This window comes from Empidonax traillii, unplaced genomic scaffold (assembly GCF_003031625.1).
Source record: "Empidonax traillii isolate 1590-97213 ecotype Southwest subspecies unplaced genomic scaffold, ASM303162v1 scaffold1123:size177737, whole genome shotgun sequence".
Lineage (NCBI taxonomy): Eukaryota > Metazoa > Chordata > Aves > Passeriformes > Tyrannidae > Empidonax > Empidonax traillii.
In genome coordinates this window covers 125434-138363 of record NW_020956316.1, presented here as the reverse complement: position 1 = coordinate 138363, position 12930 = coordinate 125434, and the positions used below count along the sequence as shown (strand labels likewise).

At 44.2% G+C, this 12930-nt stretch overlaps 1 protein-coding gene across 1 annotated transcript in view; it reads right to left on the bottom strand.

Moving 5' to 3' along the window:
* PNPLA7 (patatin like phospholipase domain containing 7) overlaps nucleotides 1-12930 on the bottom strand; it is a gene marked incomplete at its 3' end in the record, with an annotated part of 67249 nt that overhangs the window by 37535 nt on the left and 16784 nt on the right. Inside the window, exons 11-16 of the mRNA XM_027905105.1 lie at nucleotides 12351-12431; nucleotides 11057-11201; nucleotides 10129-10221; nucleotides 5407-5507; nucleotides 4426-4572; nucleotides 99-176 (exon numbers count right to left, since the gene is read on the bottom strand). Coding sequence (XP_027760906.1) covers nucleotides 99-176; nucleotides 4426-4572; nucleotides 5407-5507; nucleotides 10129-10221; nucleotides 11057-11201; nucleotides 12351-12431 — 645 coding nt within the window. The remainder of the gene's footprint in view (nucleotides 1-98; nucleotides 177-4425; nucleotides 4573-5406; nucleotides 5508-10128; nucleotides 10222-11056; nucleotides 11202-12350; nucleotides 12432-12930) is intronic.

Genomic DNA, 12930 nt, shown 5'->3' with positions numbered 1-12930 from the left:
GGTGAGAATTTTTAATTTATCACCACCAAAGTGTATAAATACCTCACAGAGGGGGGCAGAAACCCAGGCAGATGGAGGTTCAGGTGGTGCTGACTCACCTGGTCCCCCTGCCTCGACAGCACGGTGCCAGCAGTGACCTGATGCAGCGTCACTTTGCCGTTCAGCAGCGCGGGATTCTGGAGAAAGAGGGGGGTGGGAGGCACAATTTACTGCTCTGTGCACAGGTGAAGATCCAAGAATGTGAGGAAGCATCCAAACGAAGCAAATAAGAATAACTACTGAAGTTACTAAAGACAGTGTTATAAGCGTTTGACTCTCTTTAAAATATGGCACTTATTTTTGTATTCCTCTACCCAAGAGATATTTCTTCCAGAAGAGAAAGGTTTGGTCCATTTCAGTTGATCAAACTTGGATTCTTAAGGATTTTCCATTTCTCAGTTTTTCCCTCAGACTCTTTTGATGATCTATGATGAAGAGACCTGTATCAACTGGCATGAAAATCACAAAATATGAAGTTACTTCCAAAAGAAGGTGAAACTAGAGGAGACTTTGTAAATCATGGAGGAACTGGACAAGAAGATGCAACACTTCCTTTATCCCAGCCCTTCCCTGAACACACAGCTCAGCTGTGCTGTATGTGTGGAGCAGATTTTCACACACACCGTGGAACAAAAGCTTCCTCAAGGTCATGAATTCCTGGGTTCAGGCACACATGGGTTGCACAAAAGAGCTGGAATTTCCCTCCCAACTGAAGAGCACATGGGAGAGAGAGTTATTCTAAAGGCCACCCTCAGTTTGGACTCAATCCCATCCCCTTGGAATGGTAAGGAGCTGAGCTGGTTGAGCACAGCACTGGATCCACAGATTCCCTTCCAGCTCCAAAGCCAGTCACCACCACAAGTGGCACCTGAGTGCATAAGCAATTCCCAGTTCACCCAGGTTTGGGGAAAAGTGAATTTCTTTATCAGAATCCCAGGTTGGTTTGGGTTGGGAGGGACCTTAAAGCTCATCTGGTTCCACCCCTCTGCCATGGGCAGGGACAGCTCAGGCTGCTCCAACCCCAAATCCAACCTGGCCTTGGACACTTCCAGGGATCCAGGGGCAGCCACAGCTTCTCTGGGCAACCTGTGCCAGGGCATCACCATGCTTATAATGATTTCTTCCAAATATCTAACCCTGCCCTCCTTCAGTTTAAGGCCATTCCCCCTTTGTCCTATCACTCCATGACCTTATCCAAAGTCCCTCTCCAGCCTTCTTATAAACCTTCAGAAGTTCAGCATTTTACCATCACCACCCACACGGGCTGGGGCAGAAAACAAGGCTCAGTTCTGGATTCTTGTGTTCTGCTGAAGCCTGACAGGGCAGTCCTGGCTCTCTCAGCGTATTTACCTGTGCACAGGGCTTGGCCACAGAGGCAGAAAGAGCTGCACTCACAGGAAGAACCAACTCAGCACAAGAGCAGAGCAGAACCTGCCCACAGTCATTAACCTCATTGCAGCAGGAAACCAGCGGAGCAGAGATGTAAACACTCCACACTCGTAATTGTTCTGCCAGCTTTGAATTTTTGGGTTGAAAGAAAACAGAGCAAGTGAAATAATCACAATTATTCTTCACACCTACTGCTGATAAAAGAACATATTTTCATCAAAAGATAGTTTTATTGAAGCCCATCTGTTTCATGGGAACGTACCCAATGCAGAGAACCTGACAAGCACCTGTCAAAATATTTCAGTTCAGCAACGGCAACTCAACTAATTTCTATAATTTTTTTTCCTCTGTTTATGTATTTATGGTTGTACAGTATTACCTATCCTTAAAGACAAAGTTGTAACTCTGAAAGCACCCCTCAGTAAGAGAATAAAAGCTCCCTCGTGAGTTCTACTTACCAACAGGATTTTGGGGCTGCATTGGGTCTAACAAAAATTATTGCAAAGATTTTTCTTCGTGTCTAAGACTACTTAAGTGTTGGAATAGATTGCACAATGAGCTGTGAAGCCTTATCACTGGAGATCTTTAAGTACAGCTGAGCCAAAAACCTGCCAGAAATGACTTAGCAATATTTGATTCTGCCTCAGGCACGAGAAGAGCCTCACTGACCTCCAAGCAGACCTTGATATCCTCCTTTTCTCTGCTATTACCACCCCATTAAGCAATAAAAGAGCTGACAAACAAGATCCATCCTGTCCAGTCCCTTCTCTCTTGAATGGGTGAGCCCAGCAAGCCCAAATTCAGCACTGCTGGAAGTTACTCTGCACTGGTCCCCTCCAGCCTCCTCCAGCCACCAGCTTTGAGGAAAACGAGTCATTACCACAACAAACTCCATTTCCCAGCAAGTGCCTTTCTTTGCATTACTGTAACAAATGGTTGCAGCAGGAAACTTCACAAATCAGGTAACAGTATAAATTACAGTAACAAATATAACAAGTGTTATTTTTGGATAACAAACCAGGAGGGCTTATGATGCAAAAGAGAAAATACAAACCACTTATAAACAATAAGCAAACCCAGTAATTAACTGGGACAAATAACTCCTTTGGCAAAGGAAATTCCCCTATAGCTCACACAGAAGACATGCCCTGCAACACTGCTTAGTGTCATATCAGAACTGCAGACAAAGCTGAAACCATGTAAAAATTGTGTGAGGTTGAAAACCATTCATGACAAATCTAAGGAATTAAAGTTATTTAAAACAAAAGGAAAAAAAAACCAAAATTTTAATTCTGAAGTCAGATACCTAAAGGCCATTTGAAACAACCATGCCTCTCTCCAACAGTCATTTATCCCCTCCTCTCTCAAAGTATCATGAAAATAACCCAACAACCAAAATACCCCCAAACCTACCACCATCTGTCACCAAAACATCTTTATTTGATTCACTCTGGTTGGCTGCTCTGCAAAATGACAATTTAAAATGCTTCCAGCCAGCTGAGAAATAAAAGATCTCATTTTTTACCAGGCCAGCTTACAGAATTCATTTTCATCTTTTATGTAAGCAGTGTTGAACACAAATATTTTGCACACAGCAAGACTTCTCTTCCACTGCCTGTAAAAGAACTTTTACTATCCTGTCTGGGAAAAAAATTAAGTTTTCAATGAGATCCCTGGTATTTGGCTACATCCCATCAGATTCCAGTTTGCTTGAGAAAAACTAAAGTTGCTATAATCCCAAAGTTTGAAAATCCTACCTTGTTTGATTGTTATTTAGATCTTCACCTTACAAACACTGCCTATTAGGTGCTGCATTTCAAGGATACTGTTGCAATTAACTTCATCTCTAAACTGCTGCTTGTTAATTACTGAGAAATTTATTCTAGACCTTTAAAAAAAAAAAAAAAAAGTGCTGTAATCACTTCAATGATCTCAGGATTTCTGCTCATTATCTGATAGTTCTATCAAGAACAGGAAGCTGAGCAGAACAGATGAAGGTACCTAGTCCTAGTTCTCTCCATCTGTAACAAGAATTTCTTCTAAGATAAGTCTGTAGCCTTTCATGAGGATATAAATGCCTGAAAATTACCATAAGACAGGTGAGTCTCCTGCAGCCAGACCTTAGATCAGTGATGATGGGGAGCCTCGAGCCTCCCAGCTGGGAGCTGAGAGACCCTGACAGGGATTTGGAAATCACAACGGGAATCATTTGGAAATGGGGAGGGAATGTCAAAATCCAAAAGTAAAATCTTCTAGAGTTCTACCAAGTGCAGTTTGGTGACAGGTCTGGAAGCAGAGGAGGGGGTGCAGCAGCTGTGCCCAGCCCCTGGCAGCACCAGCAGAGTTACTGCAGGACAGGCTGGGACAAACCAGGGATGGCTGTGACGGACTGAGACACATGCACAGTTTTCCCAAATTGTCTGATTAGCTGCATGAACAGCTACAGCTCCATAATGGAATGCAGCTGGAATCACAGGAATGATGGAAACAATCGCTTTCATCCCTTCTTCCAACATGAAGGGGCTCAGCAGGGGCTGAGCTCGGGGGGGACTGGGAGGTCACCAGGCACAGGACCCAGCTGGGAAATGCTCCCAGTGCCACTGCCAAGCACAGAGACTCCACTCCAAAACCCAAACAAGCACTTGGATGCTGAGCCAAGAGCATTAATGGATTCAGTAATCACCTGAATGCCTTTACATAACTTGTTCACACACTGTATGTGAGAGCACAGAATTAGAAGGTGGCAGAAATTGCACATTTGCTGCTCACAGGGCTAAATCTGCACACAGTGAGAGAAGATTCATGCACTGCATTCCAGCGTGGTCTGCTCAAGTGGCAGAATAATTCAAATTTACTTCAGCCCTTCTAATAACTTCAGCAACTATTGAATAAAACATTTGGCTCCTCTACAGTCCTGGGGAGACAATTTACTTTTTAGTTCCGGGCAGAGTGAGATGAAAAGCGAAAACAAAGCCAGTTCTCCCGGCAATGACTTACATCGAGCTTCATCAGGGTTGAGAGGTCCTTCTTTGCTGCTTCAACCATGGCATCAATGTGTTTGGTGTTACAGGAGTCCTGCACAGCACTGTAGTGGAAAACTGCTGAAGGAGTCTCTGTCACCGTCACAGTCTTCTTCAGGATGGACTGCAAAGAGCAGAAACACACAACAAGGATCATTTAAATGTCACAACCAGCACTCACCCAGCCAAAATGGGCCACATCACGTGTTCTCTGCCCACCACAACTGGTGGTCTGTATAAAAGAAATCTAGGTTTCCAAAAAAGCAACAGCTTGCTAACTTCATTATCCCTGTGTTTTCTTCTGACGCTCGAGCCAAACAAAGTTACTCATCACAGCTTGTGAAAGGGAAGAGTAAGAGACTTTTAAGAAATGGGGCAGCTTGATGGAACTAAAACTTCACCAACACAAAGATGGAGGAGAAGGAAAAACGTCTGTCAAGGTCACAACGAGCAACAGTTTCACTTCAATGTTTAGTCTGCAGCTTCATAATTCAAGAGCATTTTTGTGCTCTTGACTTCCAGGTCAGCATTCATAAAAATCAGACCTCAAAAAAGAAAAACAGATTGATAAACAGCAACTGGAAACCCCTAGGAAGTTCACAGGCTGATATGAGTTTTTAGTTCCTTGCTGCAAAGCGCCAATCACAAAAAATAGCACCAAAATCTACTGAAACAACTGTAAGTTAAAAAATAATAATAATAATATAAAAAAACATTCAAGGCCAGGTTGGATTTGGGCTAGTGGAAGGTGTCCCTGCTCATGGCAGGGGGTGGAACCAGATGAGCTTTAAGGTCCCTTCCAACCCAAACCAGTCTGACTCTGGAAGACCAAACATCCCAACCCCTGCAGAGGTACAAGGGCAACGTTTCAAAGGAAGAGAACACTGGAATGACTCCAAGAATAATGATGTACAAGGCAAGGGACAGGCTGGACTCCCAGAGGATCAGCCAGACCCACCTTGGCCGTCCCGGGGCTGCCGGCAGCGTCCTCTGGCACCAGGTGAACACGGGCCCTCTCGTAGGCCATGTCCATGTCAGACTTGGCACTGCTGGAATTATCTGAAAACAACGTGAAAATCTTGGATTAAGCACCTCCTTTATTACAGTTCCTCAGAAACAGCAGAAAACACACAGAGTGGAGCAACTTTAGCAAGAGGCATCTTTATATTCTCATTGATTCCCTTTGACCTGGAAGATTGGATGGGAACTTTGTATCTTGTCATCTGAACTCACTCGTAGATCTTGTCCCAAAACTCCCAAACCCATTATTTTACAGAGTACAATCATCATTTTGGGGTAGACCAAAGAGAGCCATTCACATCTGATAATTTTCATGGAGGCAAATCCACCAAACAGAATTTCCTTGTTGTTTTCAGGAAGTGATTCTCATTAACCTTTTATCCACCAAAGAAAAGAAATTTTTCTGTACCCAATAAATTGCAAGAACTTTCATAGGGAAGAACATTATGATCAGCAACTTCTTAAGGTCTCTACATACAAAGCATTTCTCCTTTCTACAACTTGTCCAAACTGTGGTGCTGAGAGTTCCATAAGAAATTCCTTAACAGGGAATTTACTTGATTCATGAATTTGAAGTCACCACAACCTGTATTCCTTATTTCTCAATTTAATACAGCTTAATTACATTAGCTCCTTGGCTGTCTCATCCACCTTCCAGGAACTTCTCTGAGCTAATCAATAATCCAAACATAATGAGGAAACTCTTCCTATTTAATTAAATACTTAGAGCAGGATTCCCCCACATCAGTCTGAGGATTTACAGATGAGTTTAAGAGTCATTCAGAAATTGCAATTTCCATCAGCAAATAAGCCTATAATAATTTCCATCATATTTCCATACTCAATATATTTCCAAAATAAGACTATTTTCTCCCTTATGCCTTTTCCCTTCTGTCATTGTTCTTATACTTTTGCTTTTATAAATACAAATTGCTGCTCAGCAGTAGGCTGGGCCTTTAGGAAAACCAACTGTCTTTCCTGACTGGTAATTTTTGTTACCCAATGAATTCTGAGAGGGCTCAAATTTTTAATTTTCCTTCCCAATCTCCCTCTCTCTGCACACACGCACTCGAGTGTTGCCCAGAGCTTTGGGAACTTGGTTTTTGTAAACATGGAGCTGGCTTTTATTTACAACCCTGTGATACATGATCACGTGAAAATATCACCCCTCCATGAAGAGCTGCCCATAAATTTCATTTTAAAACCACAAATCTTTTATTTCTGTAGGGGTTTGACTCCTGCCTCCCCCCCAGCTGAGACAAGGGGAGAATCTCACTGTCCCAAATATTCAGATCTACCTCTGAGTACTCTTTCCCATGCCATCTTGAGGAAACTGCCTCAAGTTGTGCCAGGGGAAGTTTAGATTAGATATCAAGAAAAATCTTTCCAGGGAAAGGTTGTAAAGCACTGGTACAGCTGCCCAGGGCAGTGGTGGAGCCTCAGTCTCTGGGAGTGATCAAAAACCGTGTGGAAATGGCACTTGAGGACATGGGTGAGTGGTGAACACGGTGGTGGTGCTGGGTTAATGGTTGGGCTTGGTGAGCTTGGAGAGGTTTTTTGCAGCCTTAACAATTCTGTGATGTACAAATGTGAACCAATCTTTGCATGTAGGAAATCCACGTGTGCCACTGGGGTCGTAACAACATCCTTCGATGATCAGCCTCCAAACAAGGAACCAAACAAGGTGACCCAAAGATTGTTATCAGCAGAACTTATAAACCATAAAATCAGAAAAACAAACAAACAAACAAACCAGCCAAAAAGCTGTTGGTTTTATTAACTGAATTTCATTTCACTGTGGCATTAAACACCCTAAATCAGCTATAAACAAAAAAGCTGGGATTGCAGAACTAGCAGCTCCCTATGGGCTGATCTGCCTCCCTGTCAATCACCCTGACCCCCAAATGCCAGCATCAGCAATTCCTGAGCCCCAACACACCAAGTGCCTTTCCAATCTAAACACACACCTCTCATGTAAAACCCAAATAATCCAATAATGGGCACGTGGGCACGGAGAGCATCCTCTGCACATTAAAAACTCAGGGAGGGGAGAACGAGGCATTCTAAGAATGAAAGCTTATGTCTACTAGACTTCTATTCAAAGCAGAATCTTCATCTCAGTCGTAGGGATGAGCTGCCCACACAGTGATTAATTAAACTGTCTTGCTGCTCAAACGGGAGTGGGAAAGGATCCGGCAGAACGAGCTTCAGCTGCGACTGTTGAGTCAAAGGAACAGAAGGCAGTGGGAAACAGGAGTGGAATGTGATCCTGTGTGAGGAACATGTGCCTGCTGCTATCCCACACACTGCTGGGATGGAAGTCACTGCAAAAACAATGGCAGCTGGCAGCATTCCAGAGCCTCTTCCCTGCCAAGCACTCATCACTGCACTACCTGCCCTGCCTGCGGCGGGTGGGCCCACATTCCCACAGGGCTTTGGGAATTGGAGGGGAAAAGCAGCTTCTCTCAACTCTTGAGAAACAAAAAACAACAAACAAACCAATAAAAGACAGCTGCTATTTAACCTTAAAATAAAAGCTGGAAGACACACTTCCAGGAACAGCAAATGGGTGAATTTATCACAGAAACGGCCTTGCTGATTTGCTTCCTTCTTCTAATTCCCTCTGTCCAGCAGGTGCTTCACATGAATTAATTCCATCTTTCTCCACAAAGGGTTAGCACACTTGAAAAGCAGAGCAGCCTGAGTTGGCAGGATCCTATCCCCTCATCTACACAACTGCCATGCTTCCAGTTAGAGACTGCACAAAAACCAGGAGAACAAATTAGACCCCAACCCCAGGAGCAACGGAGGCAAAAGTGTTTTCCCCAAAAGGAATTTTTAGCAGTTTTTTGTTAATTCTAATGAGCCAAGTAGATCAAGGAGATGCTGAGATAACAGCACCTGCATTATTCTAATACAGACTGTTCTCTCCTCTCTGAATCAGTAATAAACATAATCAATATTCCATGGAGCCTGAACACACTGTAAGGCAATGGAACAGAATCTGAAGCAAGATCTTGATCTTTTCATTACAGACATCACGACACTTTCTGTGCAAACTAAACAGTACCCTCAGTGCAGGGAGCAGAAATCAGCTCTGCTAACTGAGGCAAATCATAATTACCCGATTAGATATGCTCCTTCTGTCAGTAAAAATTAATTTTCTCTCTCTGCTAAGGTCAGTGTACATTGACACAACTCTTGTGACACCCAAAAGGAGAAAGGAAGGACAAATGGACATATTAACAGAGACCATTGCAGGGATCCAGCTCCGAAGAACATGCAAGGACTGTCCCTTACAAATGTCACAGGGCTGCACAGGCAGAGCTCACTGAACTGCCCTGTGTTCAGGGCATTACCTAATTCACCACTGAATCAACTCTGCTGGTATGTTATTTATTGCACAGTGCAAAACAACCTCACACGCAGGAAAATCAAGCCATGCCCCCTTTCAAGTCAGGGGATTTTTTTTTCCCCTGGTTCAAAAAGATGAGGTACTGACCAGTAGCCAAAAATTTTACTTCTCCATCACATCCATCCCTCTGGACAGTAACATGGAAGCTGTGGAAAAATCTAAGTGGGATCGTGTACACTTGCCCAGCAGGAACTGAAGAGGAAACAAATCAGGCCTCCAGTGCTAAAAATTAAGGCACTCCTCGTTCCTCTCCTCCCTGCACATCCCCAGCCTAATGGGACAGCAACAATTGACACAAACCCTGCCCTGGGCAGAGCTCTCGGCACTGTTTGCTCCCCCAGCCTGTGCCCCTCCTTTCTCCTTGTCTCCATACTCTTTAACCCTCACAAAATGTTCTTATCTTCTAAGCTATTTAATAGCCAAGGTGAGCAACAAAAGTATCTTCCAAAGTACCCAGGGCACCTTTATTGCCCTGATGAAACCTTTTATGGATTCTCTGTTAACAGTATCTAAGCATGACCTCCCAACTCCCTCCCAAGGGTCAGTCTGGCACTCAGCTAACACAGATTGATGCCCTCCCTCTGGGATTGCCACAAGTCCAGTTTCCACACCTTGGAACACAAAGCTGTCCTAAACACCTGGCCCAGAGGAAGATGCCTACACAGTGGAGATGACTAAAATTGCCCTAAATACCGATACTGCAGCATCAAACCAGCTCTGCCTCATAAATGTCTCCTCCCAGCCTCCAGTGATCAATCACCTTTATTATCCACTCAAAAAAAAAAAAAAAAAAACAACCAAAAACATTCCCCTAAAAGCAGCAAAGCCATGTGTAATGTGCTTTTTGGGACAATCAGCCAAGCAAGAACCGTGTGTCATCTTTTGTATGAAAGATGATGGCACATCATCATAACTCACTTTGTTTCAGTTATACCAATTAATAAAGCTCTTCATTTGCAGGCCTTGGTAGCCAAATTACTGCATGTTCCCCATTGTTAATAATGACAGCAAGGGAATGCTCTCTTGGATAATAGTCCACTTGTTACTTACTAAATAAATTTCTGAAAAATGAGTTAGGAAGCAGCACTACTGCAAAAGGATTATCTACCATAAACAGGTCTGCAAGATGATTATCTACCATAAACAGGAAGATTATCTACCCCAGCACTCCAGAGATCATGTGGTTTCCCCCCATATGATTAGATAAATTATACATTTCCCACAATTTTGCCAAGCACTACTTACTAGAAGCCTCTGCAGACCCTGCATAGGGAGGTGATGAAAGGCTTCTCCTGAAAATATGCTCTGAGTTTTCTGCACCAGAAACCTTCAACATATCTGGAATTTAGAGACAAAAATTACACAAATGTAAAAGCAAGGTAACCTCAAATAAAATAAGTTTCACTGCCAGAAAGAACCTCTCACTACCCACTGTGTTAAAAGTTTTGAAACATTAATGTTAAACATTGTTTAAACCTGTTTCCCGGTTTTGATTTAATTAGGGGTGTTTTTTTTCCAGGTGCAGAGGCAAAATTCAACTCTATTTTCCTGGGTTTACCTTCAGTGCTGACATTTTAGCCTGATAAGACACATATCCAGCAATTCTTCTGCTGGTATCTAGAGTGCACAATTTTCCCAGCTCCTCCTATGCATTCAAAATTAGGAGTCCCTTTTTTCCTCCTCCCCCTCATCCCTCAATATAATTAACAAGACAGTACTAATTTCCCTTTGGAGCTAAGGGTCATCCAAAGGCTTCAAAACTGAAACTCATCTAAGGCAGTTCCTAATGAATAAAATAAAAATCCTCTGATCAACAGCAGTGATATCAATGGTCGATCAAATCAACAGGACAAGTGGGAATGGCTTTAAGCTGAAGGAGGGCAGGGTTAAATGGGATATTGGGAAGGAATTCCTCCCTGTGAGGGTGGGGAGGCCCTGGCACAGGTTGCCCAGAGAAGCTGTGGCTGCCCCTGGATCCCTGGAAGTGTCCAAGATCAGGTTGGATTTGGGGTTGGAGCAACCTGAGCCAGTGCAAGGTGTCCCTGCCCATGGCAGGAGGTGGGAAGGGATGGGCTTTAAGGTCCCTCCCAACCCAAACCATTCTGGGATTGTGTGATTAGCACAGCAATTAAAGAAGGTCACAAAAGCTACTCCAGGTTTCCAGTAACATTACCCATTTCCAGTCCTTCCCCAGATCTTTCAAACTTCTCCCCACGATCCTCCTCCAGTGCACTGGGCACTGGTCTTTTCCCCGCTTTGCTGGTGCTTCCTCCAGCTGTGACACTGGTCACAGACACCAGTGGGATGGCCTGGCTCTGCTGCAGGGAGCAAGGGGAGAAGGAAAGGTAAACCACACACTCACTCCTGTCCCACAGGCCTGCAGCATGCTCTGACCCCCAGGGACTGCTCCCACTTGTGGTGATCAATCAAAGACCACCAGGGGTGACTTGTCATGGGATCCACCAGCTCCCTCATCCATCCCATCAGGGTCTGGGCACTCAAAACTGGCCACTTTGTTTAGGTATTCCCTGGCCTTTTCAGAAAAAAAGGGGAAATAATCTCTCCAACCAGTTTGTTGGGTTAAAAAGCCATTATTTTAAATTATATCAGACATTATTTACAGCACTGGGTGCATGGGGGATCTCTCCTCAAATGCACACCCAGCAACCAAACAGACCAGATTATAGATGTGAAATGAATACATAATCACTACACATCCATGACATCTCCAGAACACATACACATATGCTAACTACTGTGAACATCTCTGGATATGAGTAGGGGCGTTTTGAGGGTCTCTGTCGCTTGGGGAACACTCCATTCCCCAAACTTTCCTTCTGTGGTCCCAGATATCCTAAAGAATCTCTTCTTGAAAGTATCTCAACTATGTAGTCAAATCACATTGTACTTTTCTCACTGTCTTTGCTAAAAAACACACGGTCTTTGTTCTCAGAACTAAGGCATCTGCTGGTACATGTTAATCACTGCTATAGGCACTGAGCACTACCTGGTACAGGACCAAGCACTAATCATGGCTACAGGGATCAAACACTGTTTTGCTGAAGTTAGGAGAATTTCCCAGCATCTTCCCCCACTGCTGCACGGCCTCCTTTCCAAAGAAATGCACCTTGTTCGGGCAGAGCCTGACCCTCTGCCACCACAGGGACAGCATTTTCCACACTGCTCGAGGTGGAGGTGACCAGGAGCCATTAACAAACGTCAGCAGTGCTGGAGCACAGAGCAGAGCACATCCATCACTCAGGAGCGATGCACTTTGGACGTGGAAGCTTCCCCAACAATTCCCCAGGCGTGGGCTGGGTTTTTATGGGCTGGTTGTACAAGTACCTCACTCCTCAAGCCCTGCCATTAGGAATTTAATAGGTAGCATTTGCTTTACGACCTTCTGGAAGAAGGAGAACCTCCCTGTGCCCTGTCAGAGCTGAGGGACAGCCCCCCCCCAGACTCACACAGCTGAAGAGCTCGGTGGTCAGACCCAGGTAGTTGTGCAGCGCCAGGAATGTCACCCTCTGCAGCCTCACCATGATGATCTGCAAACCAGAAGCACCAGGAAGGGATTTAGCATTCTCCCACACTTGTTCTGGCATTTAGATACAATCACAGTACCTGAAAGCACTTTATAAAACACAGGCTGTACCCTAAGCTGAAATTCCTTTTTAGCAGTTGATAAACTGAGACAGAGTCAAGTGATTTACAATGACTTCACAATCATTTGATGGCATAAGAATCCAAAGCCTCACTCCCAAACACCAAATGCTTTTTGCTTTCTGTAAACACCAATAATAGAGGTCCTTTGAAATAAAAGGTTTTGCTTCCAATTTTCCCCTCTCATTAAAGAAATTAATCCATCTTTCCCCGTCCAGAACCTGAGCTGCTGCTCCACAAGCACTCAAACCTAACCCAGAACAGCAGTGCCACCCGACCTTCCTCTGCCCTGCCAGACAATTCCCACTCCTAAGCCATTCCCACTTTTGCACCAGCTCTCCCAGAGCAAATTAAGTTGGTGTTAATGATCTGCTCTCCTCAACC